Below are 13,224 nucleotides of genomic sequence, written 5' to 3' on the forward strand. Positions count from 1 at the left end.
TCAGGGATCCGGTCAGTGAGCTTCTATGAGCACATCATCACTGTGGGCACAGGGCAGGGCTCCCTGCTCTTCTATGACATCCGAGCTCAGAGATTCCTGGAAGAGAGGCTCTCAGCTTGTTATGGGTCCAAGCCCAGACTTGCAGGGGAGAATCTAAAACTAACCACTGGCAAAGGCTGGCTGGTAAGCCCTCGGCTGGCATGGTTACTGGACAGTGACAGAAAAATTGTCTGCAGTTTTTTTCAGTTGTTTTCAATTTCACCCACTCCCATCCCCCCGACACACCACCTACCCACATAATTTTTCACTAGTAAGAGGCACTCCTCCGAGCAGAGAAAGGCACGTTCCCTTGATTTTGTTTTTGGGTCTGCATGTCTATGGAAAAACTGAGGCCCAATAAGGCACACTGGTTGACCTGGGATAACCCCCGGGTGATAATAGAGCTGGAAGGAGAAGGAACCTCCCACTGAGGCTGCCAGTGAATTATTGAAGCATTTGGTTCCAACAGTCCTGAGAAGACCTTAGGCTTGTGCAGCAATTCTTCAGCTTGCTTGGTTCCTCCCTAATGTTCAGTTGGAGAAATGAGGCCCCAGTTCCTGTAAACACCAACCTCCTGGTATCAGGTTAGAGATACAGGACCCTCTTCTCTTAAGGAAGCATTCCCATCCCTTCTTCCCTCTTTTCTGCCCCCTGGCAAGTGCTAACAGAGTCTCTTTTTCTTCCCATAGAATCATGATGAGACCTGGAGGAATTACTTTTCAGACATTGATTTCTTCCCCAATGCTGTTTACACCCACTGCTACGACTCGTCCGGAACGAAACTCTTTGTGGCAGGAGGCCCCCTCCCTTCAGGGCTCCATGGAAACTATGCTGGGCTCTGGAGTTAATGACAACTAACTCTCTCCCAAAATGCAGAGATTTACACTAACTTTCATCCTCAGTTTCCATTTCTTCTTTTGGTTTTTTTCCAATTGTATGAGGCCCATACATTTTAGTGGGAACACCAAGAGTTTGCCTATGGTTTAGGCACTTGACAGGAAGATGCTTTGTATGGAAATCCAAAGGGTTTTTTTTTCTTTTTTTTTCCCCTTTAGTAATTAGAATTTTACTTTATTATCTTTTTTCTTTCTGGCTTCTCAACCAAACGTTGTTAATTCCTATTTGTATTTTTTCTTTAAGTGACACACACTCTCCCCTCTCTGGCTTCTTTATGCTAACATAGTCATTCTCACCCTTACTTCACTCTTGAGAGGTAGGGCTCCTTTATAATTGTATGGTTGCTGTCAGACTTTCTGTGAAAGTTTGGGGGCTCTGTGTGTGTGTGTGTGAGAGAGAGAGAGCGAGAGAGAGAGCTTTTGTGCCTGCAAGTTCCATGTGTCATTGAAATTATCTGGAGTGAGGATTACTGTAATTAAAATATTTATAAAAGAAACAACTTTATTCACAGAGTCCAGCTTTGGGACTGGTCTTTATCTTGTTTTGTAAAGCCTAACAACACTGATTATAGGAAGTAAAAACAGAAAGGAAAACAAATCACCAGTAGGAAAACCCTTTGAGTTAGATTGCAGGCGTCCTGGCTGTTCTCATGTCAGGACTCCAAAGTAATCCATCTCCCACCTTCCCATCTGTGTGTCCCCCAGGTAAGAACATTTCTTTGTATGTGTCACTTCCACTTCAGTTTCCCATTTCTTAAGTCAGTGGCCACTCCCCTAAAACATCAGGGTTTCCATCCAAGATGCAGCTCTAGAGGTTGCAGAACACTTGGTAGGACTTGGTAAAAAGAATCTCCATCATAACCTCTCTCTCCTTCCCCTCAAACAAGACCTGATCGGGTTTCTCAGGGGCCTGGAGCTGGGGGCCTCAAGTCTGCTAAGATTCACATACTCAGTCCCCTTAGCTTTGGGGGGGAATTTTTCCTTTGCCTGTCTTCGAATCTCCCCAATGCATTTTGCTTTTAGTTTTCTAAACTGGGTTCAGTCCGGGAGGGAGGGGATGAGCAGGGTGTTTATCTGTGTGTAGTGAATGCTTCATGTGTGGAATGTTTGTTTTCTTTATACAGTAGGACTGGGGTTGAAGCCACCTCTCCCACTCCGTTGGCTCGGCCCTGGCTCGGTGATGCAGTGGCCTACAGCCAGCAGCAACATTGTGCATGTAAAAGCATCTATGTGATTAGTAATTTGTTCCTCCCTTGAACTGTCTGTTTGGTCTGAGGTTTTTAAACTTGCGGGCAACTGACTGACCCTGATGTCCAGTTATTCCTTGCTTTTTATGCATCATGTTGCAGATAACAGCTGTTCCCACCCACAAGTTCCTCCTCCATTCGAAGCACAGACTCTGCTTCTGTTAACAGCCCATTCTGGGGAAAGGAAAAGTCATATTCCTCCACTCCCATTTCTGAGTTGCTCTCCCAGTTATCCCCCTCTTCTCTAGGTGTAAGTGGGGAGATTGAAAATAAGACTGTCTTCCCCTTGGTGATGAGGGCTGGTGGGGAGAGGAGACAGCAGGTCCACCCTGTCTTGGTGGTACAAGGTGTACACCACAGGTTCTAGAATTCTCATCTTCTAACCTAGAGAAATAGGTGCTATAAACAGGGAATTAAGCAAAATGCTGGATGCTGTAGATCTTTTAATTGTCTTAATTTTTTTCTATTAAACTACAAGCTGTAGATTTCTTAGTTCTCACAGAACTTCTATCATTTTAAACCAACTTGTATATTTAAAAAAAAAATCTCACGTAGGATGTTTTGTACTGTTGCCAGACCCTCTTCTGTGATGGGTAATGCGTTTGATTGTTTTGAGATTTTGTTTTTAAAAATGTAGCACTTGACTTTTTGCCAAGTAAAAAAAAATAAATATTATTCCAGTGCAAAGTGGTTAGTGGTTTGAGTATGTATAGCCAAGAAGCAGCAGGGAGAGGGCCCCAAATGACAGGTTGGAAGGTCAGCTCAGGGCACTAGGATTGCTTGGAGGAGAACACGTGAGTTGCCTCAAGGTTAAAGGCAGGTCAAGGGCAAACACAAACACTAAGACCTTCTTGCTCCTGGTTCCCAGCTCTGGCTCCAGATCAGTTGCTCTGGGAATCAATTGAGAGTGGATATGCTCAGGGAAAGTGGTATGGTGCTAGAAACAAAACACAGACTGAGGATCAGGGTGCATGCTAGTCCTGGCTCTGAGTGACTGCATGGATTTGAGCAAGGTGACCAGCTCCTCTTACGTAAACCAGAGTTGGTGAAAGGCCTCATCAGCTTTAGTGGAGGGGGCCCTGAGAATGACTGTGAAAGCAACTGTGTGGTGCCCAGGGAACAGGCTGTCATTTTTTTGAAACATAGATGCTTCACTGCCCTTTGTAAGAAAAGGACACAAAGTCTGTAGTGAGTGATGTTCTTCCCAGAACCTGTTTGGAGCTGTAGCTGAGAGAAAGATTGCTGAACCATACTGCTCTCACAGTCATCTCTTAAAGACCCATCAGGGCTGGGCCACAAAGCCAGGCAAAGCAATGCCTATTCCTCTGTCACTTGGCACTTGTCCCTTCCCAGGGCAATTTGGATACAGCTGCCCTCAGAGACTGACTCAGAGCATGACTCATAGAGGCACCTACCTATATGATCAAAGGCTGCAAAACAGGAAGGGAGAGGCGAATGGCTTGGAGCAAGTGAGAGGGCTTCCTAGAGAAGTTAACATTTGGAAAGGGACTGGAATTAGCCTTTCTCAAAATGAGATTTTCAGAATCCCCAATCCATGAAACAGTAGTTAGTTCAATCAGTAAGAGCAAAATGTTCCACGGTCAAATTATTTGGGGGAAATGCAGATTTAAACAAAGACGTGCTTCCTCAACCTCAGGTTTTGGGTTACCATGGAACTCAACGTTCACGAAACATGCTCAGAGAAAGGTGATGAGGTGGGGGGAGGGCCTGGCCTGGACCTCTGGCCTCCATGGAATCTTGGCCCTGCTCCCACTTTCCAGCCAGACTTTGCAACAAAGTATGTATAACAGAAGAGCTTTGTGGACTTGATGTGGTCCCTCCCTTTCCTGCCAGCTGTCCTTACTCTCAGGCCATGAAAGAACTTCCTTGTTCTCAGGCCACGTGCGTCATTCAGAATGGTCTACTGCCTCCTTCCATTATCCTTTGGGTCCTTTTGCAGAAGGCTTTGGAACCTCATTTATGCTCCAGGTTCCCCATCCCTGACACTCCAAGAGTTAATTAGTATTAATCTGGCTCATTAGTTTACTACTAATTTATTAGTGTTCCTAATAAAGCTAAAGGTTGTCAGTCCAGGGCTCTCTGATCCAGCTGCCACCCAGGCACTTCTTACAGCAGGTATCCAGAAAAAGTAAAAGGGTGTCAAGACCCTTGGCTTAGCACTAGGGGGGTCAGTCTTGTAAGAGCCTATGATCCATGTGTTTTTTTCCTTCCTTTTCAGTTAGCTGGTGTCTGGGAGACAACAATATGCAGGGAGAGGGAAGAAGAGGAAGGATCACACTTGCTTTTAGCCACATCTCATTTCATGCTATTGTGCTGAGATGGCTGGAAGCTTTGGGAGGCTAGAAACATGGGCTTCTAATTTTGGAACTACTGATGAAGACAAAAGAAAGTATGGGTTTGTTAGCTTGGTTCTTCTGCCCTCACTTCATCTCCAAAGAATAATTCAGAGAAACAAATGTGAGAAATTTGTTTCTGTACTGCCACGAGAGAGAGAGGTGTGAGCCGAACTCGCTTAAGCTGAGATTGTAAACTCATGACTCAGCTCTCCCAGGCAAAGGTGTGAGCTGTCCTCTTAAATTCCCCCTGGGATGAGCCTCACATCTGAACACTCCTCTTGATTAGTATGTAATTGCCAAAGTCAGAATTTCTAAAGGATAATAATACTCATTAACTGAGCTCAAAGTCGCATGTTTACTGTGTTTCTTGTTAAGCAGTATTCAGAGCTGTAATTAACATTCCTAATGCTGTGGACAAGGAGAAAACAAATGATCAACTCCTGTCTTAAATAAACTTCCCTCATTCGTAGCTACCTTTTTTTTTTTTTCTTAGCTGGTGGCATCCTATACAGAGAACTGGAAATAGTAAGGCTTTGTTCTCCAAGGTCAAGACCATTTGTTGATGCAGAGAACACAGTGCTGGGTACCATAGCCTGACGTGTGGCAATTTGGGCCCTGTAATGTGTTGCTTACCTGAGAAACTTCCCTCACCACCACCACCATCATTCTCTCTGCTTCCCTAGACCCTCTGCAAAAGAACACAAAATTATTGCCCCAACCACCATGCTTGAGTTTCCACCATTAGATTTTCTTTTCTCTTGAAGGAGGGGGATGTTATACTACCTGATTAAAGATACTGTTGCTGTTCCTTCAAGAGAGGGTTACATGCCATCTCCAAGTGCCACCTGCTTGGGCTAAGTGTGGAGTAAAGGGAAAATATGGGTTCAGTCCTAGTTCTGCTGCTGCTGCTCATGGACATGACTTTAAACAAGCCTTTTCCCCTTTCTAGGCATCAGGTTTTGTTTTTTTTTTTATCTTACACAACGAGGAGAGGAGTTCACATTAGACATTAGATGATTTTCTGGATCCACAACAGCTGTTCTACTGGTGCAGGGAAGTCTAAGAAGAATAGGAAGTCATCCTCAAGCAGTGTGCCTTCAAAGCAGGTAAATATTGGAGCAGTTTGTTAAATTTTCATTACGTGAGTCTTATTTTCCTAATGGCATCCAATAAACCATTGGGAATATTAGGTTGAATACTGTCCCCCCGCAAATTCAAGTCTACTAGAACCTCAGATTGTGACCTGATTTGGAAATGAGGTCTTTGCAGGTGTAATTAAGGTAAGGATTGAAATGGGCTCATACTGGGTTAAGGTAGGCCCTAACTCCAATGAGAGTGTCCTTATGAGACTGAAAGGGACATACAAGGACACACAGAGAAGACAACGTGAAGACAGAGATTGGAGTGATGCATTTATAAGCCAAAGAAGGCCAGGAGCCACCAGAAGCTGGAAGAAGCAAGGAAAGATTCTCCCCTAGAGCCTTGGGAAGGATTGTGGCCCTGCTGACATCTTGATTTTGGATTTCTTGCCTCTAAAACCATGAGAATGAATTTCTGTTGCTTTAAAGCCACCAAGTTTGTGGTGATTTGTTTTGGCAGCCCTAGCAAATCAATACAGGTTTATTGTGATGCATTTTCTGATACCAATTTTTATAAAATCACATTTGAGGTTTAAGAAAATGTTTTTTCTTTTAAGATGATATGGCGAAGAGGAACTGTACTTATATAGTAGTACCAAGACTTATAAAAGCAAAAATTATGGCTCAGAACCATATTTGAATTGACTCTGCCTGGGAAAACCTGTTCCTTCCAGGACCAAGGCAGTAATCCCCCATACTGCCCACCTCTGGTTGGTTTTTCCTATCTCAAACTACCTCAACATTTTAAACTTTTATTCTAGATCACCTTTTCACACTGTAGAGTCTTAGGCGGCTTTCCCATTGGGAATATATTAGCCAATAACATGGACAGCTCTCTGCAGTCCTCCTAAAATATATAGCCAAGTCTTCACATACCTAAGCTTGGCTTACAAAAGAATCTGCCCTGTGCCTGCCTGGGCAGACCTGGAGTTGCTAGCCAGAGTGAGAAGGATGCCCAGGATCAGGTCAGCAGAAAAAGTCAGCACTGACTAGATTGTTCCTAGGCTACTGGTTTACTTAGCTGGTGGCTATGGTCTTTTTCAGGAAGCCTTAGCCTATCAAAATGGTATTCATTGCATTGAAAAATCACTGATTATATCCATTGGCCCAGCAGTTTCACTTCTGGGAATTTTGGGAAATATTCTAGGCAAGCATGTGAAGACAGATATATAAGGATGGTTGTTGTAGCATTAATTAGAAAAAAATAAATAAAAATTTAAAAACTGGAAGTAGCATAAGTCTATTAAAAAGGAAATGGTTAAATAAAAAATTTTAATATTTGCAGGTAAATCTTAACACAGAGAGAGATCACCACATTCTATGTATCTCCTGAGGGGTTACAATAGAAAGTTAACAGCATTACCTAAGAAGTGTTCTTGCCAGAAAATCAAGCTTGATCTGAGCAAGCTTTTAGATCTATCTCAGAAAATATGGTGGATAGAACATATTAGTGGTATAGTGGGGATGCAAGCAACCAAACACAGAACATAAGGAAAATGATCTATTTTTTTCAATAAATAAATAGCAAGAAAAAAGAACTATTGTATGTTAAGGGAGACGAGACAGGTTTATCAATCAAATGTAATGCATGAAGGTGTTTACATTCTAATTCAACATAATGCGACTGTAAAGAGATAATCTGGGAAAATTTAATGCTGACTGGACATTAGATAGCAGTAAATAATTACTGTTGCTCTTTCTAAGTATAATAATGATATTGTGATTAAATCTTACCTCTTAGAGATATTTTATTTACAGATGAAATAACATGATGTCAATGGTTTGTTTTGAAAGAATCCAGAGGGTTTAGATTATTTTAACATGATATGTTGATAATTGTTAAAGCTGCCAGATGGGTATATAGGATAGCCTATTATACTAGTCTCTCTAATTATGTAATGTTAAATTTTGTTATAAGTTTTTTTAAAGAGTACATACAGGTGAATCTTTATGTAGTGACATAGAATGATTATAACACAGGATATATTGTTAAATAACAAGGTGGTTATCAGCCAGCTTCTAAAGCTGGATCTCTTATAAAATTTATCCATATCTACATTTACATATGTAGATTATACATATCTTCATTTAGATAGAGGAAAAATCTAAAATGTTATCACTAGAATGCCGATAGTGGTTCTCTTGGCAGCAGAGTTTCAGTGACACTTCTTTATTCTTTCGCTTATCTGTATTTTCTAGTAGTATCACTTAAAATGCCCCCCTCCCAGTCTTTCTTCAGCAAGTGCTGGTTGTGAATAAGAAATCAGTAAAAAGGAGGAGAGAGAATATTGATTTCTCCTTTGCTCAAAAAACCTACAACAAAAATTCTTCACTTCTCTTTCCTGGGGCAGGAACCTTCTGTTCAGGCCAGCCAGCTTCATCCAGTCCTCTCAATTCACATAGCACTTTCCTTGTCAAACTCAGCCAAAAAAGAAATTGCTCTTACAACCACCTCCTGTCGAAAGCTTTCAAGGTGTAGCTCAGGGCCTAACTCTTTTATAAAATCTTCTATAATCACATCCCTCTTCACGGAGCCTGGTTTTCCAGGTCTTTCCAAGCACAGGCAGGTACAGGACTGTCTTGAGAGCCCCAGAGTCTTCTGGAGAGCCTGAGCAAATTCCTTTGGGCCCCCATGAATTCATCATACACCCAGTAGGGGGAGCCAGAACTTAGTTCCCAACCTGTGGAGGCACCACCTCTGTATAAAGAAACTCCATATGGAGTGTGATCAAATGTATGCAAAAAACATGTTTTTTAATTAAGGGGGAGGGAAAAAGGGTAGGCAGGACTGTAATGTAATGTCAGTCTTGAAGGTAGTTTTCTTGATTTTCTATAATGACGTTTTCAGAGTAGCAATTCTTGAACCAAGTTCCCCTATACATTTATGTATAGATTTGACTTAAAAAAATACATGCACACAACTTCTCAAAAGTATGTGTGTGTGTACTGTTTAAAGCCAGACAGATCTTGCTGTGCAAGGAGCAAATGGGATGTTGCTATTAGGTCTCAAAATTCAATAAACTGAGCATTGGTTGGAGGAATTAGGTAGGAGGCAGTCTGGAGAAAGAGCACTGGCCCTGACATTGATGTTCCTAGTTATAGCCTGTCTCTAATCATTAACGAGCTGTTTGACTCTAGGCTGTATGAATCACTCTGGGCTGATTGTGAACTTCTGTGATAAGGGATGTGAAGGTGCTTTGAAATAGAGCCCAACAGTGAAGCATTCTTAGGGCTCCCAACAGGCTGAGCCATCTGTTGAGATTTCACAGTCCCAGGAAGATGGCCAACCTCCTTCACTTAAACTCAGTCCAAATAATTGTGACTGTGGGGCAGCCAGGAGCATGTGACTAGCTGGAATTAACTTGGACAAAAAGCTCCAAGCCTTCAAACATCCAGACAGGCCTTTACCCAAGCTGGAACCAGGAGCCTCTTTACCCTTCCTGGTTTGAGCCTGCCCTTTTAACCACAAAGAGGTGACAGGCTTAGCCAGGCCACCCCTGCCTGAGGAAGCTGTGTGACCTTTCCCCAGGACACAGGGGATATGAACAACCCTGGAGAGAGCAGGTGAAAGCGGGGCTCCCTGAGGTATTGCTGGGAGGCAGCTTCTCTGAGAACTCTGCTAGGAGCTGAACTGGTAGAACTGGCCCAAGGCCTAAAGGAATGAGGTGTTTTTAGAAAAGAGGTGTTTTAGAAGCAGCTTCTGCTGCCCAGGGTTAGGGCATGATGAGCATTAGCTTTGCCCTAGCATCTACAGGTCCAAATTCAGTTTATCTGTTTTGGAGTCAGGTGCTGATTTGTGTTTTCCCTGAGATCCTCCCCCTCTTTCTGCACCGTTTGGAGCTGACTGTGGCTATAGCTGGGGACAGTAGATTTCTGCAAGGGCTGTTCCTCAGCTGGGCATGTTCAGGTCTGCAGGAACTGGTTTAACTTGCTTAACTCCACCCCAGACTCCTTTGGCTTCAGGGAAGGGAGGTGTAAGGGTGGGGGAGGAGGACACAGGATACAGCCAAAGGGAACTGTGAAGTCAGGAGATCCCTGGAGAGGGAACTTTACTCTGAGGAAGGAGGAGAGTGTTCCTTAGGCCTCCCTGAGCTTCCACCGAACTATCTCCTCATGGGTTCCAGGACAGAGACTCCAGCCCCTCTCTACCCCACCAAGGTTGTCATCACTTTTGAATCTCCAGGAAGTCGCCCCCATGGGGAGTCCTCCCTGCCCGACACCATCACACAGGTCTCCAGGAGGAATCATCATCCATGGTCACGCCTCACCGTCTATGGACTAGACTCAGGTTCTTTGAGCGTAGGGCCTGAGCTGTCATAAGGATCTCGGCCAGGTCTTTATGGAATCAGAGTTGGGCTGAGGAGAAGAGCAGCTCCTGAAAACTTTATCCAGCCACCTAGTCTTCTGCTTCCATCAGTATATGACAGCTCAGCACCCTAACTTGAAGCTTTCTTGACTCCTGTTATGTCTTATGTACCTGGCAGCTTGCTGTGTTGCACATTTTAAGGCCAAATGATGGGGCATAAACAGCATTGTTTGAAATTTCAGTAAATAAAATGATGATAGGTTGCTGCTTTGTAACCCCCCCCCCATCTGCTTTCTGCCCTCCCTGCTCAGTGCCTCAATTTGGTCTCTTATCAACAGGCTTCGTTGCCCTCTGGCTTTAACCAATGGAGACTGAAAGGAGGGAGAGGGATGTGAGATTGTTTATTCCCCATCACACACTTCACCTTCCTAAAAGCAGGCTCTCTGCAGACCCCTTTCCATACACTGTCTGCTCCCTCCTTTGTCCCCTCAGTTCCCATAGTGATCAAGTTTCCCACTGTCACTGGCCAGGGGGATACAGCATCTCTTGTTGCCTTTCCTTTATTAAACTCTCCTCAATTATCCATCTGTTTCTTTCTTTCTTTTTTTAAAATAACATCACTTTGTTTTATTTTTGGTAGGAGGAAGGTAATTAGGTTTATTTTTTAATGGCAGTACTAGTATTGAACCCAAGACCTTGTGCATGCTAGACATGCACCCTACCACTGAGCTATATCCTTCCAGCCATCCATTTGCTTCTTCCTGGAACTCTAATAGGTAGGACAGGTACCACTGAGGTACATGAATTACCACCTAACTTAGCTTTGTCATTTATCTGTGAGAACTTGACAAGTTATTCAACCTCTCTGAGCCTCGGTTTCCTCAAATATAAAATATTACAGGGAGAGGAAGTATGCTCTGAGGTCACTTTCAACTCAGAATCTTTAGTTCTAAGGTGGGAAGTGTAGCTCCTACAGAATTCAACCAGGAGGATATGGGCCTGAATGGAAAAATATGTAGAATTATTCCATTGGGCATTAGGGTACAGGAGTTAATGGGGGTTACCCCAGAGTTAAGAGTTGTTCAGGGAAAAGCCAAGAAATGCCTCCATCTGTGCTCCATGTGTATTTATTTTACACATCATCCTTTCCAAGAAATTCTCTAGGGTTGTGGTTGGAACCAGCTCTTATTTTACCTTCAGCTTCATTTGTATTTGTCTTCTTTTGGTAGAAAATGTAAGAAAAATCTCTTTCTCCTGGTGTTTTTTTCTCAGTCTCTGTATTTCTATTAATCTAGTCTCTCTCTCTGTATTTTTCTTTTTATTTCCGTTTCTCTCCATTAAAACAAAGGGGGAATAAGGATATTCCCCTCAGCACCAGTAGCAGGGGAGAATCAGAAAGTGCATAAACAAAGGCACCTGGCAGGCAGCCAAATGAGGCAGCCAGAACTGACCAGCACCTGGAGCTGCCAGTTAAAAAGGCAGAGTCCCAGACGCTGGAGACTCTTGGCTCTGGAGAAGTTTTCCCAGGCTGAGACCAAGGCTGACAATTAACTTTAGCTTTACACTTTGGACTGAATCCACTTTGGAATCTACCTGGCTGTCTCTTGCACTGCTTAGGTGCCTTGTACCTGTGATTTTAGGAAAAGTTCTTAGACACCAAAAAGGGAGGTTGAGATTTCTCCTTAATTCAGAGATTCAAAAATGGCCTTAAGATTTCTAGAGCTAGACGGACTTCAAAATTATTTATAATAAAACCTCTATGTTTTTTACAAATAAGGGAACTAAAATCGAGAGAAAGGGTCCTGCCAAAGGACACACAGTAAATTAATAGCAGAGCTAATAATAGTTAAAAGTTACATAATACTGGGCTCTGCTCTAAGTGCTTTCCACATATTAATTAATTTAATCCTTATAATAACCCTGTGGAGGAAGTGTTAGTACCATTTCACTTTACAGATGAAAAAACAGGCCCAAAGAAGTAAAGAAACTTACCTGCACTGAAGTCTGTGTTCTGCATTGCTTCACTCTGCCATTCCAGGATTATGTTGTAGCTTGATGTAGCTTGGTATGTCCTGTGACTTGAAATATGGTGGAAATATTCACGTCACAGAAATCAGCAAATGCTACAAATCAGCTTGTTTTCTTAATTGTCAAGACTTAAGAAAGTGATGAAGAGGGAGATGCAGAGACCTCCATAAGAGAGATGAGAAGGATCACTCCCAAAACAGCCTTGGATTTCAACAGTTTCCTAGATGGATCCCATTCTCACTCAAGTGTGGATCACTCTGGGTGGATCATTAAATCTTCCCTGAGATCAGTGGGCGTGGCTAAAAGTTCCAACTCTCTAATCACTGAGTCTTTCTGATGACCAGCCCCTTTCTGAGGCTGTGTAGGGTCCCCTTCCTAGGTCACCATTAACATAAACTCAGGTGGGAGAGAAAGGTCTTGTTATGAATAACAAAAGACAATCCTAACCAGTTAGGAAATTACAAAGACTTTAGAAGCTTTATGCCAGAAACCTGGGGCCAAATACAGTCCGCCCTCTGGCCCTCTGTATCTGCAGCTTCCCATCCACAGATTCAACCAAGGGAGGATCTAAAATATTTGGGAAAAAACAATTCCACAAAGTTCCAAGAAATCAAAACTTGAATTTGCTGTGCATCAGCCATTATTTACACAACATTTACATTGTATTAGGTATTACAATTACCCTAGAGAAAATTTAAAGTATACGGGGAGAACAGGCATAGGTTAAATGCAGATACTATGTCATTTTGTATAATGCTGTTTTATATACGATGCTCCAGTAGATATATCCTCTGGCTGGGTGGCATGGGGGTGGGGTCCTGGAGCCAATCCCCTGTGGATACTGATGAAATAAAATTCATATTCTACAGCAAGACAAAATTTAAACAGAACATTTTTCTTTGTCCCTTTGGGCCTCCTCCCTCCCCTTTAGTATGTATTGTGCATGTGCATTAAACAGACACCTCCTTAGGAGATAACATTCCTCCTTAATCTCATCAAGAGTCACAACTCCTTAGAAGATAATCTTCATTTTTAATCTTGTAAGGGCCCCTGATGACCCACTGCTCCCTTGTCTGTGTAGACATGGATTGTGTAAACTGTCAATAATGCATCATTTGATCTTTGTCATCAATATAGCCCTTTGTCTCCTGATCTTCTGTAACTGTGCTTTGACCTCTAATGGTCAGAACAGTCCTCAGAGCTTTCTGAAAG

General features: G+C 42.8%; 1 protein-coding gene across 3 annotated transcripts in view; it reads left to right on the forward strand.

The window, feature by feature from the left end:
- Positions 1–928, forward strand: part of DCAF12 (DDB1 and CUL4 associated factor 12) — a 30,860-nt gene extending 29,932 nt beyond the window's left edge. For all 3 annotated transcript variants that reach the window (XM_072959244.1, XM_072959245.1, XM_006216813.3), the window contains 2 exons: positions 5–183; positions 729–928. In XM_072959244.1, the coding sequence (XP_072815345.1) occupies positions 5–183; positions 729–887 (338 nt within the window). In that variant the 3' untranslated portion in view covers positions 888–928. The remainder of the gene's footprint in view (positions 1–4; positions 184–728) is intronic.
- The last annotated feature ends 12,296 nt before the right edge of the window (positions 929–13,224 follow it).

Source organism: Vicugna pacos, chromosome 4 (assembly GCF_048564905.1).
Source record: "Vicugna pacos chromosome 4, VicPac4, whole genome shotgun sequence".
Classification (NCBI taxonomy): Eukaryota; Metazoa; Chordata; class Mammalia; order Artiodactyla; family Camelidae; genus Vicugna; species Vicugna pacos.